Source organism: Aquila chrysaetos, chromosome W, assembly GCF_900496995.4.
Source record: "Aquila chrysaetos chrysaetos chromosome W, bAquChr1.4, whole genome shotgun sequence".
NCBI classification, from domain to species: Eukaryota; Metazoa; Chordata; class Aves; order Accipitriformes; family Accipitridae; genus Aquila; species Aquila chrysaetos.
The window spans coordinates 4,984,019-5,001,272 of NC_054457.1; the positions used below are offsets into that span (position 1 = coordinate 4,984,019).

Genomic DNA, 17,254 nt, shown 5'->3' on the forward strand with positions numbered 1-17,254 from the left:
GAGGCCAAGAAGGCACTGAGTACCTCAGCCTCATCTATGTCCACTGTCATTAGATCACCCATCCCATTCAGCAATAGGCCCACCTTCTCCTTGTTCAGTCTTTTACTATTAAAGTGGTAGTAGAAGCTCTTGCTGCCCTTGATCTCTGATCTGTAGAGTTCCTCAAGTTGCTTAAAGAAGGCTTTGTCTGCTTCCTCACCCTGTCTGTAGCAAACTCCTGCCACAATATCACACTTATTGGCCTCTGCTTTGATCTTGTTCAGTTCCTGTTAGTTGTAAGGGTAATCTTTGGAAATCGAGGCCAATGTAAGCAAAGATATAGCTGTATCTGGGATGGAATCACTTCTTGGAAAATAAAAACAAACTGGGTAACCAAATTAATTTCCTTTATGATATTTAACTTCTGATTAAACCATATAATGAAGGCGGCAGTCAAATATCATAAACCTGTCAGCTCATGGTAACCATTAGTTGTATAGGGAGCTATCTGTGGAGAAACAGGTTAAAGAATATTACATAATATTGGTATTTATTTTCTCCCAGATGGATAGGCAGAGTTACTGGAGGGGGGAGTTCACTTCAAATTTTAGTGTCTTTTGTTAAGCAGTTCAAATAGCTTTTCTTTTTTCTTTTTTTTTTTTTTTTTTAATTTTTATTTCAGTTGTACCATATTTTAGTTCAAAGTAAACAGTAACTAAGCAACCATTTTGGCACTAGCAAGCCACTCATCCACTTCTGCTTTTACTTGGCCCAACTTTTTGTTTTAACACCAAAATAATTATAATGATTCTTCAGTGTGTTGAATACTTGTGCAAAATACTATAGTGCGACTAATAGGTCTTACTTGACAGGCCTTCACCAGTGTCTGTAAGAAGTATTAAGGGTTCCTCTATTATAATGAGCTACCAAGATTGAAGAATTTCTTACTTACGTGCATAGCTACATCTTGAAAAGTGTCAGACTTAAAGGTTAATGCAGATAGTTAGGAACCATCTGTAGTCAAGTTTTGAAAAATATTGTATTGTTCCTGTTTTAAGTTGGTTGATATTGATTAAGAATTACCAACTCAAGAGCCAGCAGGCAGTAATTAGACATTATCCTAGTGATAAGTTATCAAACCTGAAAAATAAACAAAACCCATAAAACCCTCTACTTTAACTGTCATGCTTGTGCTTGGCATTAGGATGGGGATAAAAACTAAATAGATAGGACCAGTGTTTCCCATATTTGGTGGTACAGGAGTACCAGTTTGCAGTACTATTCTGGTTAACTAATTGAATAACCTGTGACCTGAAAGCCATTGGGCCTTTTAAAGTAAGTGGTACACACTCTACAGTGCTCAGTAGTTCAATCAAGGTGGGAAACATCCTGATCTCTTGTTAGGGAATTGCTGAATCTGGCAGCACCATAGAGGCAAGTCTGCCACAGCTCCATATCCCCAGATCCAACCAGTAGCAAGGCTGAGAATGTATTCCCAGTAGGTATACAAATACATATATGCACATGGCCAGCAACACAGAACAACACAGACAGAAACACTCAGCACTCAGACAAACAGCAACAATGGCCTCGTCCTGTTCCCCTCTCTGGCTGAGCAGGATGAAGGTCCATTAGTGGGAAATATATACCTACATACAATGTGGATCCATCCAGTAACTGGATTTAGACACTCAGTCTATCCAGTAGTTGGCCCCTGGATCCCCTGGTCTCCCCAGTTGCTGGCACCTGGGCATACGAGCCCCAAGGCCCATAGCTCCACTCCAGTTGCCAGTACAGACCTCCTCTCACATACGCAGGCTGTGATCTCCCAGTAGCTGGGCTTAGACGCTCGATCTACCCAGTAGCTGGTCCCTGAATGCCCCCAGTCTCCCCAGTTGCCTCCCACAGAAACACACACCCCACCCCCCCCATGTAAATGAGTCTCTTATTCCACCCCCAGACCCCATGGTCTTTTCAGCAGTTGGCTTGGACCCTCTGGTCCCTCCGGTAGCCAATTCCTCCAGGTGCCTCACCCTTAGAGACACATGCATACCTGGCTCCCCAGCCACAACCTTCTCCAGCATGGGTCCTTTCCACGGGGTGCAGTCCTTCAGGAGCAGGCTGCTCCAGCGTGGATCCCCCACAGCGTCACAGGTCCTGCCAGAAAATCTGCTCCTGCGTGGGCTCCTCTCCATGGGGCCACAGTTCCTGCTAGGAGCCTGCTCCTTCATGGGCTATCCATGGGCTGCAGCTTCCTTCAGGGCACATCCACCTGCTCCACCGTGGGGTCCTCCACGGGCTGCAGGGTGCATATTTGCTCCACCGTGGACCTCCTTGGGCTGCAGGGGGACAGCCTGCCTCACCATGGTCTTCGCCACGGGCTGCAGGGAAATCTCTACTCCGGCGCCTGGAGCACCTCCTCCCCCTCCTTCTTCCCTGACCTTGGTGTCTGCAGAGTTGTTTCTCTCACATATTCTCACTCCTCTCCCTCGGCTGCTGTTGCACAGCGTTTTTTACCCTTTCTTAAATATGTTATCACAGAGACGCTACCACTGTTGTCAATTGGCTCATCCTTGGCCATCAGCGGGTCCATCTTGGAGCCAGCTGAAACTGGCTCCGTCTGACATGGGAGCAGCTTCTGGCATCTTCTCACAGAAGCCACCCCTGTAGCCCCCCGCTACCAAAACCTTCCACATAAACCCAATACAAGGTTATATGTCTATCTGGAGTTCTGTATGCAAATTATGTTTGTAGTTCATGGCTGCACACACATGAAAATAATCACTCTGTTTTAAAAGTTCCTATGCAGAAGGCAGATATTTGACAGAAGTTTTTTGTGGTATAACAGATAGCAATTGGCTCCTTGTATACTCCTGAAGATGAAGCTAGACCAATTCAGACTAGAGTTAAAGCTCAAAGTTTTTAATATGAGGAACAATTTATCAAAGACCGTGTTGGCTTCTTCACAAGTAGAAATTTTTACATCAGGATTGGATGGTTTACTGAAGAGATGTTTTAGTTTGAACAGGAATTAACAGGAACCACATTGCATTATTCAGCTCACAGCAGAGCATCCTGTGACATGTTCAATGTGTTGTTAGCTATTAGCTAACAGAAACCACCCCTGCATCCCCCCTCTGCTACCAAAACCTTGCCATGTAAACCCAATACAATGTCACATACACCTAAATATAAATTGTTACTGTTGGGGAGGGGATGTTAAAGTGCAAATAGTAAATTGTGTTAAATTTATCTGGTAAAGAGAAAAACAAATCTGATTATTTTTAGGCTAAATATATTAGTATGCTATTTTTTCTTTTATTCTACTTAATGGAATATTTGAAGCATACTAGATTGTTTTTACATTATAAAAACAATGAAAGAGATAAGTTACAGTGAACTTTAAGCAAGCTTTTGGGAGAGGGAAGAATTTGGAGGCTTATTTTGGTGGTTTTTTTTGAAATTACACTGTCATGTAAACTATTTTTAACGCTTTATTACTAGGCACAGTAATAAAGTGTTGAATCACAATTCAGAACTACTATATTTCACATAACTTGATAGTGATGATTTTGTTTAACAAGTAACAAAAGGTTTTGATCCTGCTGTGTTTTCACTGCGAGTACACTTGCATGTGTGCTTTTTTAAGTGGGACAATGTCTTGTTGGGCAGGTGGAAACATGCAGAGTGGCTAGTTCTTAGCTACATGTATGCAAACTGACTATTTCCCCCCCCCCGCCTTTTGTAAGAGGATAAGGGTTTGAGTTAAGACTCCACGAAGGTAGTTATAAAATTGGCTCCTTCTGTACCCAGCTACCAACTTCAACAAACCTTCTAGGAATTCAGTATCTACTTAACCCTCTGTTAAATTTGGTTGGAATTGGCCAAGAGACTTGGAAGTTAATAACTGAAGGGAGATGGATGAACAGGTGATGAAATTCCATCTTGTTCTCCTAGGAAATCAAAACACTTCAATTTACTCTTTGCAGCTTTTATTTATAATCTATATAAATAAAAATTATTAGTTTCAGAAAATCATACTTTATTTCTTCCTATATAGTAGGGTTGCTTGCTCACCAGTAGTAAATGGTGATGTAAGTTAATAATTCGGACATTTACTAAGCACACCCTCTATTAATGGTTCTTTCAAGTTTATAATCAAAATATTAAGAGAAAAAATGCTGATCCTCTTATTCTTGAGAATAAATCATTCTGACATTTGAAAAAAAAAGTGTCCTAAAAGTCTTTCAGGAGATATCAAAGCGAATTGTAAAACTAAAAACCATAACAACAAATATGTGGAACGAATCCTCCAGTAATTTCAGTGTTAGTGACTTCCCAAGGCAGAGGTAGTGTCTGAGTAGTTAACAGTCCTCAGGGAAATTAAGGTAAGTTTTTGGTCATCTGTCTCTTAGCCATCAACTTTTTTTTTTTTTAAACTGTTCTCACTGTAATCTAAGTCAAACTTCATCCATTTTTAGCATTATTGATTCTTCTGCTTTATTTTATAGAATCATGGATTTTCCAGGACACTTCGAGCAAGTCTTTCAGCAGCTAAACTACCAGAGGCTTCATGACCAACTTTGTGACTGTGTCATTGTGGTGGGAAACAGACATTTCAAAGCCCATCGCTCTGTTCTGGCAGCATGTAGCACACACTTCCGTGCTCTCTTTACTGTAGCAGAGGGTGATCAAACTATGAACATGATTCAGCTGGACAGTGAAGTGGTGACAGCAGAAGCTTTTGCTGCCCTGATTGATATGATGTACACTTCTACACTAATGCTTGGGGAGAGCAATGTAATGGATGTCTTGCTGGCTGCTTCTCACCTACATTTGAACTCTGTTGTTAAAGCGTGTAAACACTACCTTACTACCAGGACACTACCAATGTCTCCACCTAGTGGTAGAGTTCAGGAGCAAAATGCACGCATCCAAAGATCTTTCATGCTTCAGCAGCTTGGGCTGAGCATTGTGAGCTCTGCGTTAAATTCCACTCAGAGCACAGAGGAACAACTAAATACCATGAGCTCATCGATCAGAAGTAACATAGAACAACGTACTACCTTTCCTATCCGGCGTCTCCACAAGCGTAAGCAGTCTTCTGATGATCGGGCCAGACAGCGAATCAGACCTACCGTAGATGAGTCCATTTCAGATGTTACTCCAGAGAGTGGGCAGTCAGTAGTTCATTCACAAGAAGACTTTTATTCACCAGATTCACTGAAGAATGTGGACAATTCTAAGGCTGATGCTGTTACTGATAAACAAGTGGATAATACTATTATGTTTGATCAGTCTTTTGGTGCTCAAGAAGATGCTCAAGTGCCCAGCCAGTCAGACAACAGTGGAGGAAACATTTCACAAATATCCATCTCATCTCAGGTTATACAAGTGGAAACCAGTTTTGATCAGGAAGCTACTTCTGAAAAAAACAACTTCCCGTGCAAAAATCCGGAGGCCAGTCTAAATGAAAAAGAACACACGGGGGTGGTGGTTAAATCTGAGCCTTTGAGTTCCCCAGAGCCTCAAGATGAAGTGAGCGATGTCACTTCTCAAGCAGAAGGCAGTGAGTCTGTTGAAGTGGAAGGAGGAGTGGTGAGCGCAGAGAAGATAGAACTGAGTCCTGAAAGCAGTGATCGTAGCTTTTCTGACCCACAGTCTAGTACTGATAGGGTGGGAGACATCCATATTATGGAAGTGTCAAATAACCTGGAACACAAGTCCACTTTCAGTATCTCAAATTTTCTGAATAAAAGCAGAGGTGGTAACTTTGGTGCAAGTCAAAATAGCAATGATAACATTCTGAATACAACAAGGGACTGCAGAATGGATGGTGATGCCTCTTACCTACTGAGTCCAGAGTCTGGGCCTGCTAGTAGTCATTCCTCTGTTACAGTTTGTCATGTAGAGAATCCATTCAGTGAGTCTGCAGACTCTCATTTTGTTAGACCAATGCAGGATGCAATGGCTCTTCCATGTGTACAGACTTCTGGGTACAGGGCTGCAGAACAATTTGGTATGGATTTTCCAAGGTCAGGCTTGGGCCTGCACTCTTCATCAAGGACAGTGATGGGATCTGTAAGAGGTGGAGCTAGTAGCTTTCCTGGCTATCGTCGCATAGCCCCCAAAATGCCTGTTGTGACCTCTGTCAGGAGCTCCCAGCTACAAGATAATGCTTCCAGTTCCCAGCTGTTAATCAATGGGACCACTTCTTTTGAAAATGGACATCCTTCACAACCTGGTCCACCACAGTTGACAAGGGCATCTGCAGATGTTCTTTCAAAATGTAAGAAGGCCTTATCTGAACATAATGTCTTGGTTGTTGAAGGTGCTCGTAAATATGCCTGTAAGATCTGCTGCAAGACTTTTTTGACCCTAACAGACTGTAAGAAGCACATTCGTGTGCATACAGGAGAAAAGCCTTATGCTTGTTTAAAGTGTGGCAAACGGTTCAGCCAGTCCAGCCATCTATATAAACACTCTAAAACAACTTGTCTGAGGTGGCAGAGTGGCAATCTACCTAGCACTTTGCTTTAATCTCCCCCACTCCCTAGCCCCATGGGAATGCTAATACAAACTTTTAAGACTGGAGTATTTCAGGAACACTAATGTTCTTTCGTTCAAGGCTGAAGGTTAAGAAGCTGCCCTTGTAGATAACTGAATGCTTGCATGTGATTGTGCTGCATTCACAAAAGTCTTGGTTCTGTAAATTGGTGATAATGCCATATTTACCTTACAAGGGTGTTGTGAGACTTAAAAAACTGTTAGTGAACTGCTTTGAGATCTTCAGAAGGAGGCACTTTAGACAGGTTAAGCGTTATTGTTAAATACATGCAGGTCTTGGGCTCACAGGGATGTAATCCCTAAAACCGAGTAGTTCCACCATAGGGCAGACAGGTGGGGGTTTATTGAGAATGTAGTTAACTCCTAATTATGTTGGAGTAGCATGTTTCAAGAATGAAAAACTGAAGGGCAGATAATTTTTTTTTGAGGAGAGGGATTTTGTAAAATTCTGAAAACATTTAAATAAATGACCCATAACATAAGTTGGCAAGTTGTGTATGAACAGTAATGCAAAGAGATCTTTATAGTAACTAATACAGTTTGCATATTCTTAAAAGAAAACCAACCTTGGATGCACCTGTCTGCCATAAAATGCTTTAAAATGTTGATTATGAAAATAGTTTTAGGGTTCTGAATGCAGTTTTGGCTGTTTTGCAGTAAGGGACAGTGTGTTATGAAGGTACTTAAAATAAGTCCACAACAAGTAACTTCTGGACTGTTAGATGTGTATATAAATACTTTGAATACAGCAAGATCTGGTTGTTTCACCATTTTTTTCTGTAAAAACTTGTATTGAGTAATAAGTGAAATACTGTTTCTTGTTTGTGCTATTCTTAGCAATATTTTAACCAACTTGTATTTCATATGTTTAAATTTCATAGACATGGAAGCCTGAAATGAGCTTGTCTATATCTACTTTGCTTTTTTAAAATGAGAGATGATTTGTGGTGGCTCTTTTTACCGGGTAAGGTAGTTTCTTACTTCAGATGTAGATAGTCAATCTGATTCACATTATTGTGTAAGCATACTATCGTTTCCTCATTTTATCTTCAGGCTTTAATTTCTTCCTCCATATACTTACTGTCCTTCCTAACTATAGATTGTTCCTCAGATCAATGTCAGGAATGAGCCTCACTTGCCATATTTATGGATGTCTCTGTATAAAATGTAGCTATCAACACCAATCCTTCAGTTTAGAGTAGTATCATAAATGTACTTTTTCAAATAAGTAAAAATCTAGCATTAATTTTATTAAAAATATAGCATTATACACTTTGTAAAGCAGAAGTTCATCGATCTTTATTCTTCATATGAATCATATAGACTGTGTTTTAATTTCCTCTTCTTAGAAACCACTGTAACTAATAATGTTTGCAGGGGTTTTTTTGTTTTGTTTTTGTTACAGATGCCCATGAACTAACTACTGCCTTTCAATATATTAGGTTTCTAAATAAATTTTGGAGTACTTATACTGATAAATGTTACTCTGCTATGTGGGAGCTGGGTCAGTGCTTCAGCATGTCAGTTCTACCTAGAACAGACAGATATTTAACATTTTCTATATCTAAGTCACATAGCAGTTGCTGATTTTAATATAAAAATGTACTTGCGAACTTCCCCTCTTTGTTCTATATAGCAAATATATCCTGTGTGATGTTATTGACCAATTTTGAGGAACTTTTGCTATATGATAGACAGGTTAGCCTTCTGAATGATCTTGGATTTATATTTAGGTAAACTGAAAAGAAAATCCTAATTCACAGTGCTGTAACTAATTTTAACTGGATCAACAATCCAAAGTATTGAAGCACCAAACCAAAATGTGCATTGTCGAACCAAAGGAAATATGGAACTCTCCCTACATGTGTCTTTATATGAAACAGTAGTTCGCTAATAAAGAAATACAGCTTCATCTCCTCTAACCACACTTCTCCATCTTGGAAAAACTGCCTAATGTCTGTCAATACTTTATTTGCAGCTTGAGTATCCAAGGTAAATAAGAATGTGGAACTATGGTGAATGGCATGATTAAATCCTTTAGTATGTTAAAATATCACTATAGGTTTTATTTAGTGGTCACATTTCTGGATCTTTATTTTTAAAGCATTAAAGAAATTTGTCATACTTACAGAAGGCAGTAGGAAAGAGCACATTTTGTTTGATAATCATATTGATATCAGGGTCTAATGACATTGAGCCTCAACAATAAGATACAGTATTTTCTACTTAAGTATCTTGCTTGTGTGTTGCCTTATTAGTGACATCCTGCCTATTTTTTCCATCTTCCTTGCCTTTCTAGTGTTTCCCTTAAAATTAATTTTATCTGTATTTTCTGTCTGCTTTCATATGCTACATTGCACCTGAAACCCTACCATGTTTAACTGTACTTTTTGACTAGCCAGAGGTTGTAAGGGAGGACTTAGTTTTAAAAAAAAATAATAATAATTTTTTTTTGCAAGTAGCAATTTTTAATTTTCATCATTCATTGATTCTAGTGTTCCTGGAGGGGCATACTGAAAACCCAAGAACTTGTGTCTGACTGCTCTTGCTTTCTTGGTCTTTCACTATCATAGATTCACAGAACATTTGGGTTGGAAGGGACCTCAGGAGGTCTCTAGTCCAATATCCTGCTCAAAACAGGGTCAGCTATGAGGTCAGACCAGGTTGCTCAGGCTTTGTGCAGTCAGGGCTTGAAAAACCTCCAAGAACAGAACTCCCACAACCTCTCTTGGCCCGTTCCACTGCTTGACTGTCCTCATAGTGAAAAAGTTTTTCCTCATATCCAGTCTGAACGTCTCTTGTTTCAACTTTATGCCTGTTGTTTCTCATCCTCCCACTATGCACCACTGTGAAGAGCCTGGCTCCATCTTCTTGTTGATCTCCTTGTATGTATTGGAAGGCTGCTACTAGGTCCCCCAAAGCCTTTTTGTCTCCAAGCTGAACAAGCCCATTTCTCTCAGCCTCTCCTTATGGGGCATTTGCTCTAGCTCCCTGCACGTCTTGGTGGCTGTACTGGGTCTGGCTGGGATGGAGTTAACTTTCTTCATAGCAGCCCATATGGTGGTGTGCTTTGCATTTGTGGCTGAAACAGTATTGATAACATGCCAATGTTTTGGCTATTGCTGAACAAGTGCTTGCAGGATGTTTGGCTGCTGGCCAGGGTCAACCTGCCCCAGTGGCCTTCCACTGAATTTGCTCCATTTTGTTGATCTCTTTCCTATATTGGGGGCCCAAAACTGGATGCAATATTCTAGATGTGGTCTAATGAGTGCCAAGTAAAGGGAGATGACCACTTCCCTGGATCTGTTGGCTATGTTCCTGTTAATACAGCCCAGGATGCTGTTAGCTGCCTTGGCATACTGCTGGCTCATGTTCAGCTTGCTTTCTACCACAGTCCCCAGCCCTTTACAACAGAGCTGCTTCCCAGCCAGTCTGTCCCCAGCCTGTATAGTTGCAAGGGATTTTTTTCCTTCATGGGGCCAGAGTTTGGCATTTGTCCTTGTTGAGTTTTATAAGGTTCTTCCTTTTGGCCCATTCCTCCAGCTTGTCTTGGCCTCTCTGAATGGCAGCCCTGCCCTAGCATATCAACTGATGCCCTAATTTGGTGTCATTTATAAACTTGATGAGAGTGCACTCACCTCCTCCAGGTCACTGAAGAAGATGTTAAACAGGAAAGTTCCCAGGATACACCCTTGCAGTACCTGACTTGTAACCAGCCTCCAGGTAAAGTAAGACCCATTAACCACTACCCTCTGAGCCCAACCATCCAACCAGTTTTTTTACTCCTCTAGTTGTCTACCCATCCAGAGTGTAATTTTCCAACTTGGATACAAGAATATTGTGGGAGACAGTATCGAAAGCCTTGCTGGAGTTGAGCTAAATGACATCCAGTGCTCTCCCCTCATCCACAAATCCAGCCATTTTATCATAGAAGACAATCAGGTTGATCAGGTGTGATTTACTCTTGGTAAATCCATGCTGACTGTTCTTAATCACTGCAGTGATCCTGACCAGGAGACCATTGTACATCAAGGAATTAGTGATCCACATAACAGTTAACCTGAGGAGGCCAGGCCTGTGCTGTGCTGCACAACTTCCTTGGCTGCAGGATAAACTCAGCCAGCTCATTGTAACAGAGCACCCACTTGGTACCAGCAATTATGCCAACTGTGTGGTCTTGCCTTTATCTAACAGTGCAGCAAGAAGTTCTCATGTGAACATCCTTTGTGAATAGAGTTGTTTTCTTGTAAGGAAATTATATAATAGCTCAAATGACCAAAAAGGAGGAACCTCACTCCACAGACAGAATCTGCACAGCATGCCATGGGAAAATCTATCTGGGGTCTGTCTGATGCTGCACAAATGCAGGGTTCCCAGTATCTGAAGGGACGTAAGATTTACTCACTATCTATATTCCTCTTCTTATTCTGTCTTATTAAAATAGCTATTTTACTAAGCCATTTGTTGTTGGGCCTTTCTTGTTGAGATCCAGAAAGAACCCTGCACTGTCTTGCTCGCTCACTTTTCTCTGCACCCCGTCCCCCCCAGTGCAGAACAGTCACCTTTTTCTCCTTCATGTGCCCAGAAACATGTTCTAAGAAGAGTCAGTTCATGATTTTCCCAGGGACTAAGGTTAGATTGACTGGCCTGTAATTCCCTGGATCATCTTTTTGGCCTTTTTTGAAGATGGATGCAACATTTGTCCTTTTTCAGTCATCAAGGACCTCCCCTAATCTCCACAACCTTTCCAAGATGATAGAGAGCAGCCTCCCAGTGATATCAGCCAGCTCTCTCAGCACCCTTGGATGCATCCAGTCTGGTCCCATGGACTTGTATGGGTTGTGATTTCTCAAGAAGTTCCTGATTTGACCCTCATCCACTACTGGTAGAGTTCTTCTCTTTGAACCCTGTCTCTATGTACAGAGTCCTGGAAGACCTTGTTGATGAAGACCAAGACAAAGGCGGCAGTGAGTACCTCAGCCTTGTCTGTGTCTGCTATCACTAAATTACCTACCCCATTCATCAACAGATGCTCATTTTCCTTGCTCAGCCTTTTACTATTAATGTATCAATAGAAGCTGCTCTTGTTGTCCCTGAATCCATTGCAGGTGTCAACTCTATGAAGCATTATTTCAGAAAGATATCACCATGTAAATAACCCATACTGCAAAATAAATACTGCATCTCCAAGCCTGATAATTGTCACAAAGCTATCACTGTTGGATTTTTTTTGTTTGGAAGACTTACTTTCTGAGCATTACAGTGAGATCTCATGTGAAGATGTCAGTATGTTTAGTATCACAAAATATATCAAAAAATAAATACTATGGTTTTGTGCTCTTATGTCTGATTTGATCTACTTGTTTACATTGTCCTGGTTTTTTTGTTGATAGCTTGCAGTGGATTATTGACTAAACAAATTCTGGTTGTGTGTTCAGTAAGCAGGTTGCATGTGTTATGCAATCACTTGTCAGTGGAAATTAATCTTGTTCAACTGTGAACACACAATTGTGTTTTGGTTTTTTTTTTAATCCAAATTAAACAAAGTACACAGTACTGCTCCCAAGCCTCCTGCCTTATGCTGATTTTTTTTTTTTTTGCCAACTACAAGGACACAGAGTACTTGATCAACATACAAATGGACAGTAGTTGAGTCTTACAGGGTTGTGTTATCCCATCAACATTTTGTGAGCCAATTTGAACCAGCAGAGACTGCAGCAGTTGTATATTGGAAAAATTTGCATAAAGTTAGAACGTATTTTCTGTTCTCTGCCAATTATGTCTGCAGATGACCACTGCATGTCACTCAGACTTAATTGGTTGTATAAATTAATTTGGCTAACAGGCAATGTGGACCACTTTAAAAGTCATCTTGAAAGTGGTCACCTACTATTTATGCTAGCCTCTAAAAGAATATTGTTTTTTTTATCTAAAACTAATTGTAAAGGGCTCTTTTATAGTAACAGTGCTGTTCCTTTAGGGCATATTTTTTATATAAGCTAATTATTATGGTCATTATTGAAATAATAGTAATATCACCAGTGAGAGAGGGAGACCCATCATAGCTTTTTTGGTAAGTGTTCTTGCACCTATCTTCTTTCCTGTAAGAGAAATGGAAAGGACTATATGTTGACTTTTGCTAATGCTATATCAGTCAGTCTCATTTATCTTTACACAGCTGGAGTGCTGAAGACACTTGTGTTTTAATAAATTGTTTGGTAGACCGGTTACTCTTATGTAAACATACTACTAGCCATGGTCTTGAATAGCTGTCTTTGATGGCATTGTCTGAAAGGACTATAGCAGGAGAGATGTGTCATAATATATAATTTGATCTCTGTGCTGTAGGAATCCAAAAAGAGCGAGGTATGTGTGTGGAAGAGAAAACATAAGAAATCAACTTTGCTGTAGATGGCCAAGTTTGTCAGCTTAAAAATTTGCCTTCTGTTTTTAAACAATGCATTTAATTGAGAACTTGAGATGCAGCAGCTGTGAAATTCATAATCCATTGTCATTTGTTGCCCTCAGAATATGTTATATGTCTAAATTCCTCCCTACACACATGCAGAGAAGGATCCTGTGAGGACAGCAGCATCACAGACACTTTTGCAGCCAGTGTCTGCTTACATCTAGAGGGAGACTCTGAAGCAGTGATGTAGAAGTACAACTGTTCTGCAGTGGGAGCTTTTGCAAGCTATTACACTATTTAGTGATGACTAAAGCTCCTGATTAATAATTTTATCTAGAGGACACCCAGCATTTTTTCAGCCCAAAATCCTATTGGGAGGAAGACCATCACACCAGACCAAGCACATTACTTGTGCTAGGTTCAGCTCAGAACAGTCATGCTCAACCTTCATAAAAAGTTGTAGGCTCCTTTAAGCAAAGAGTGAGAAAGAAGGTTAATATTCTTTAGTATTTTAATAATTAAAAAAATTCTTAGGAAACAAGTCTTGCTAGTGAGAGTGTACTCAAACCCTCCTTTGCTGAGGGTGCAGGTTGATCAAAGCTGTAGAAGGTATCATCTTGAAGAAACACCAAAAACATACCCTTGTCAGGACTGGCTGCTCCCTAAGGGCTAGAGAGCCATGAGCCAAGTGTAAATAACACACCCAACAGGGTAGGGATCTCACTAGCTAGGGCCTAGCTCTGCAGTACCCAGGCAAGGTAAGCAGGGCAGACCCCAAGACAATAGCCAGGTTCAACCAAGGGTCCAGATCTTTAGGCAAGTTTGTGGTGATGAGGCAGGTCCAAAGTCTAGTCCAAAAATCAATCTACAGGTCAGAATGAAAGTAACCAGGGTCAGACAACATAATGATTACCAGGCAGGTCCATACTTATAAGACAGGCCAAAGATTAAACCAGGAAATCAATCTACAGGTCAGGGTCTACAACTAAGCAGAAATATGGCTGTAGCTGAGCTGGAGATCAGTACTGCTACAGTATAGCTTAAATAGACTGAATGCCCAGGCCTGAGCTTAAATGGGGATCCTAGGCCCATGAGCAGAGGGTGTGGGTGGAGGTCCCAGGTGGGGCTGATCAGGGCCATTAAGACCTATTAGTGCACTCAGGTCCTGACAGCCCTTAATAAGTGCTAAATAAGACAACCAAGGCAGTCTTATTTACAAGTTCATATATATTTCATAATAAATTTGGGGTATCTAAATACAAGTGCTTAGACATCAATTTATTTACATTTATGTTTCTGCACTTTTAATGTCATTAGGGAGTCACAATGACCTTACAAATATTTAATAGAAATCCTTTAGCATTACAGTAATTTTATGAATATCAAAATCCTTAGTGCCAAAACCAGCCAGTCTTACAAATGCTTCATACAACCGGACAAATTAAGTTCACCCAGTTAACAAGACAAAGGCCTTCAGTATCAAAAGCAAATCATTCTCATTTCTGTTATGCCAATCTAAAAGTTTCTGTCCTAGTTTCAGCTGGGATAGAGTTAACTGTCTTCCTAGTAGCTGGTAAGGTGCTATGTTTTGAGTTCAGTATGTGAAGAATGTTGATAACACTGATGTTTTCAGTTGTTGCTAAGTAGTGTTTAGACTAATGTCAAGGATTTTTCAGCTTCTCATGCCCAGCCAGCAAGAAGGCTGGAGGGGCACAAGAAGTTGGCACAGGACACAGCCAGGGCAGCTGACCCAAACTGGCCAACAGGGTATTCCATACCATGTGACGTCCCATAGGAACTGGGAAGTGGGGGCGGGGATTCGCCGCTGGGGGACTACCTGGGTGCAGGTTGGCGGGTGGTGAGCAATTGCACTGCGCATCATTTGTACATTCCAATCCTTTCATTATTGCTGTTGTCATTTTATTAGTGTTATCATTATCATTATTAGTTTCTTCTTTTCTGTTCTATTAAACCGTTCTTATCTCAACCCGTGGGTTTTGCTTCTTTTTCCCGATTTTCTCCCCCATCCCACTGGGTGGGGGGGGAGTGAGTGAGTGGCTGCGTGGTGCTTAGTTGCTAGCTGGGGTTAAACCACGACAGTTTCCAACCAGCTTGTATGCTTGGGAGCTTGCTTCCTTTCTATTTATACCACCACAGCTACTGAAAACCTATGCTTGGTCAGCAGAGGTCTCATTAGAAACTTTCCAAATACTGGCTGTTTCTGATAGCCATGTAATAATAAGCAATGCTAGTGTATCAGTAGTTATTGATTTACATGTCTCATGTTCTGTGAGGCATGAGGCAAAGATCTTCCTTTAACTAGATAGTCTAGGTATCAATAACAAACTAATGACCATCCTTCGATAGCTATTATTGCTATCAGAGTATGGTTCTTTTTACACCAACAGAAATAAAAGTATGGAGGTTTCTTCAGGGCTTCTTTTCAGTATGAAATATAATTTCTGTGGGATGGCAAGAGAAGAACATATTAGTTGAATGTAACCCCCACACACCCACACATTTTAAAGTTCTTTACAGTGCAGGGTCCTTTTCTCTGTACACACCCTGCTCGCTGCCACCCCTTTCATCTCACTCTTACAAGATATTTTGGATTATTACACAGCACTCTGTTCAGTATTTATGTGAGATGAAATTTTGAGATAATAGTACACTGCAGCACTTAGACATGCAGTTAAGCTCTTTTATCTTTTCAAGAAACCTTCCTATGTTGTGCAACTATGAGCAGCAAATCGAACAACTTAGGTACATTATGGTATATTGGTACCATTACTGTCCTGGGCCTTCTTCCAAACTTTGTTTCGCTGCTCAGATGCACTGAATCTGAGCTGAATACTGCCTGCTCATTCTCTGTTACTTTTGCATAGTTCAGCCTGCCTTGTGAAAGGATGGCCATTGTTTGTCCCCAAATGCTCTCTGTGTTCTAGCATTATGGCCTTCTCATGCATTTTGCCTGAACTTGTTTACTTCAGAAGGAGGCTTGCGAAGCTGAGCTTAAAGTTCTTCACAGTCCAGAAGGGTATCCTGCAGTGCTTCAACCTTCTTGCTGGAAAAAACATTTGAGAGACTGATTCCCAAGGAAGTGTCAAGAGTAGCACCTAACCCCAGCAACCAGTCATTTAGTGGAGAGGAGACATTGTGTAAACTACCAAGAGCAGAGACAGTGCAAATAAGTTCTGGAGCTGTGAGTAAAAAAACTTTCCTCCTGCATATTGAAGCCCACTCTCCCTCCCTCCCCTGTGCACTGTGATTTTAAAAAATAATAATAATTATACATCCTTTCTCTCAGCAGAGAAGGCTTTGTGTTCCTTCTGCTGTCTCCTTCAGCAGGATTTTGAAGGGCATGAGCTGTTCACTCACCAAGACCTGAAGTACAACTAAACTCCTTGGCATGTATGAGGAAGGCTTAATTTTCTTTCCTTAATGAGAAGGTTCTTACAAGAGAGCACAGTGTATTCTGGCAGTGGTGCAGCAGGAAAGTAGGAAGTGCAGCTGTGAGAGGCAAAGATGGTGAGGTGGCTAGGGAAAAAGTTTGTTACTGGTGTAACATCCGATTTGCAGCATCTTAAAGTTTCTTAAATCACTGCAAGAAACAGATGGTTGGTGGGGGGGGAAGGGCTCGTTTTGCTTTTCAGTCCTCATCCATACTACATCCCTTTGGTTTGCATACAAAGAGATATTTCTGTTTGGGAGGTTGCAGCTGGACTGGACCCATTGGGGAGACTGTAGCGTTGCTACATATCAAGGTGCCGCGATTAGATCACTGGTCAGCCCGGACCAGGGAAGAGACAGATAACACACATGGTGTGAGTGCCAACTCCGTCTTTTATTGCGCAGTTAATTCCTTTTATACTAACAACGGTAGGTGGGATTACTGATATGTCATAGGGAGGCGACGACTAGCCTTCTACCTTTCCATGACATCGCGAGATCTTCCGAACGCCGTACCCTACACCAAATTTAACATGGCTAAAACAACTGTTTGTGCCAACAAATATTTTGAGAGAATGCTAAATAGGGAAACAGTGTATTAGAAGTACTAGGATTAGATATAGTAAAAGAATTTACTGTTTTCTAGAAAAGGGGGGACTGAGACAAGGGGAGTCAAAAGAATTTCAGTAGACATAATAAAGGGGGATGAAAGGAGATGTTTAGCGCTTACATTGTTGAAATTAGCTGACATAGAGACAGTCCTTGATAAGAAGAGCTGGTCCCAAGAACCAGCCAATGAGGCAGAGACAGTTCCTGATAAGAAGCAGGAGCTGGCCCCAAGAGCCAGCT

General features: G+C 41.0%; 1 protein-coding gene across 3 annotated transcripts in view; it reads left to right on the forward strand.

Annotated features, from left to right (window-relative positions):
- LOC121232775 (zinc finger and BTB domain-containing protein 5-like) overlaps positions 1-11,901 on the forward strand; it is a 36,769-nt gene extending 24,868 nt beyond the window's left edge. For 2 of the 3 annotated variants that reach the window (XM_041121211.1, XM_041121212.1), the window contains exon 2: positions 4,491-11,901. In XM_041121211.1, coding sequence (XP_040977145.1) covers positions 4,491-6,519 — 2,029 coding nt within the window. In that variant the 3' untranslated portion in view covers positions 6,520-11,901. The remainder of the gene's footprint in view (positions 1-4,490) is intronic. The other variant, XM_041121213.1, reaches the window with a different exon arrangement.
- The last annotated feature ends 5,353 nt before the right edge of the window (positions 11,902-17,254 follow it).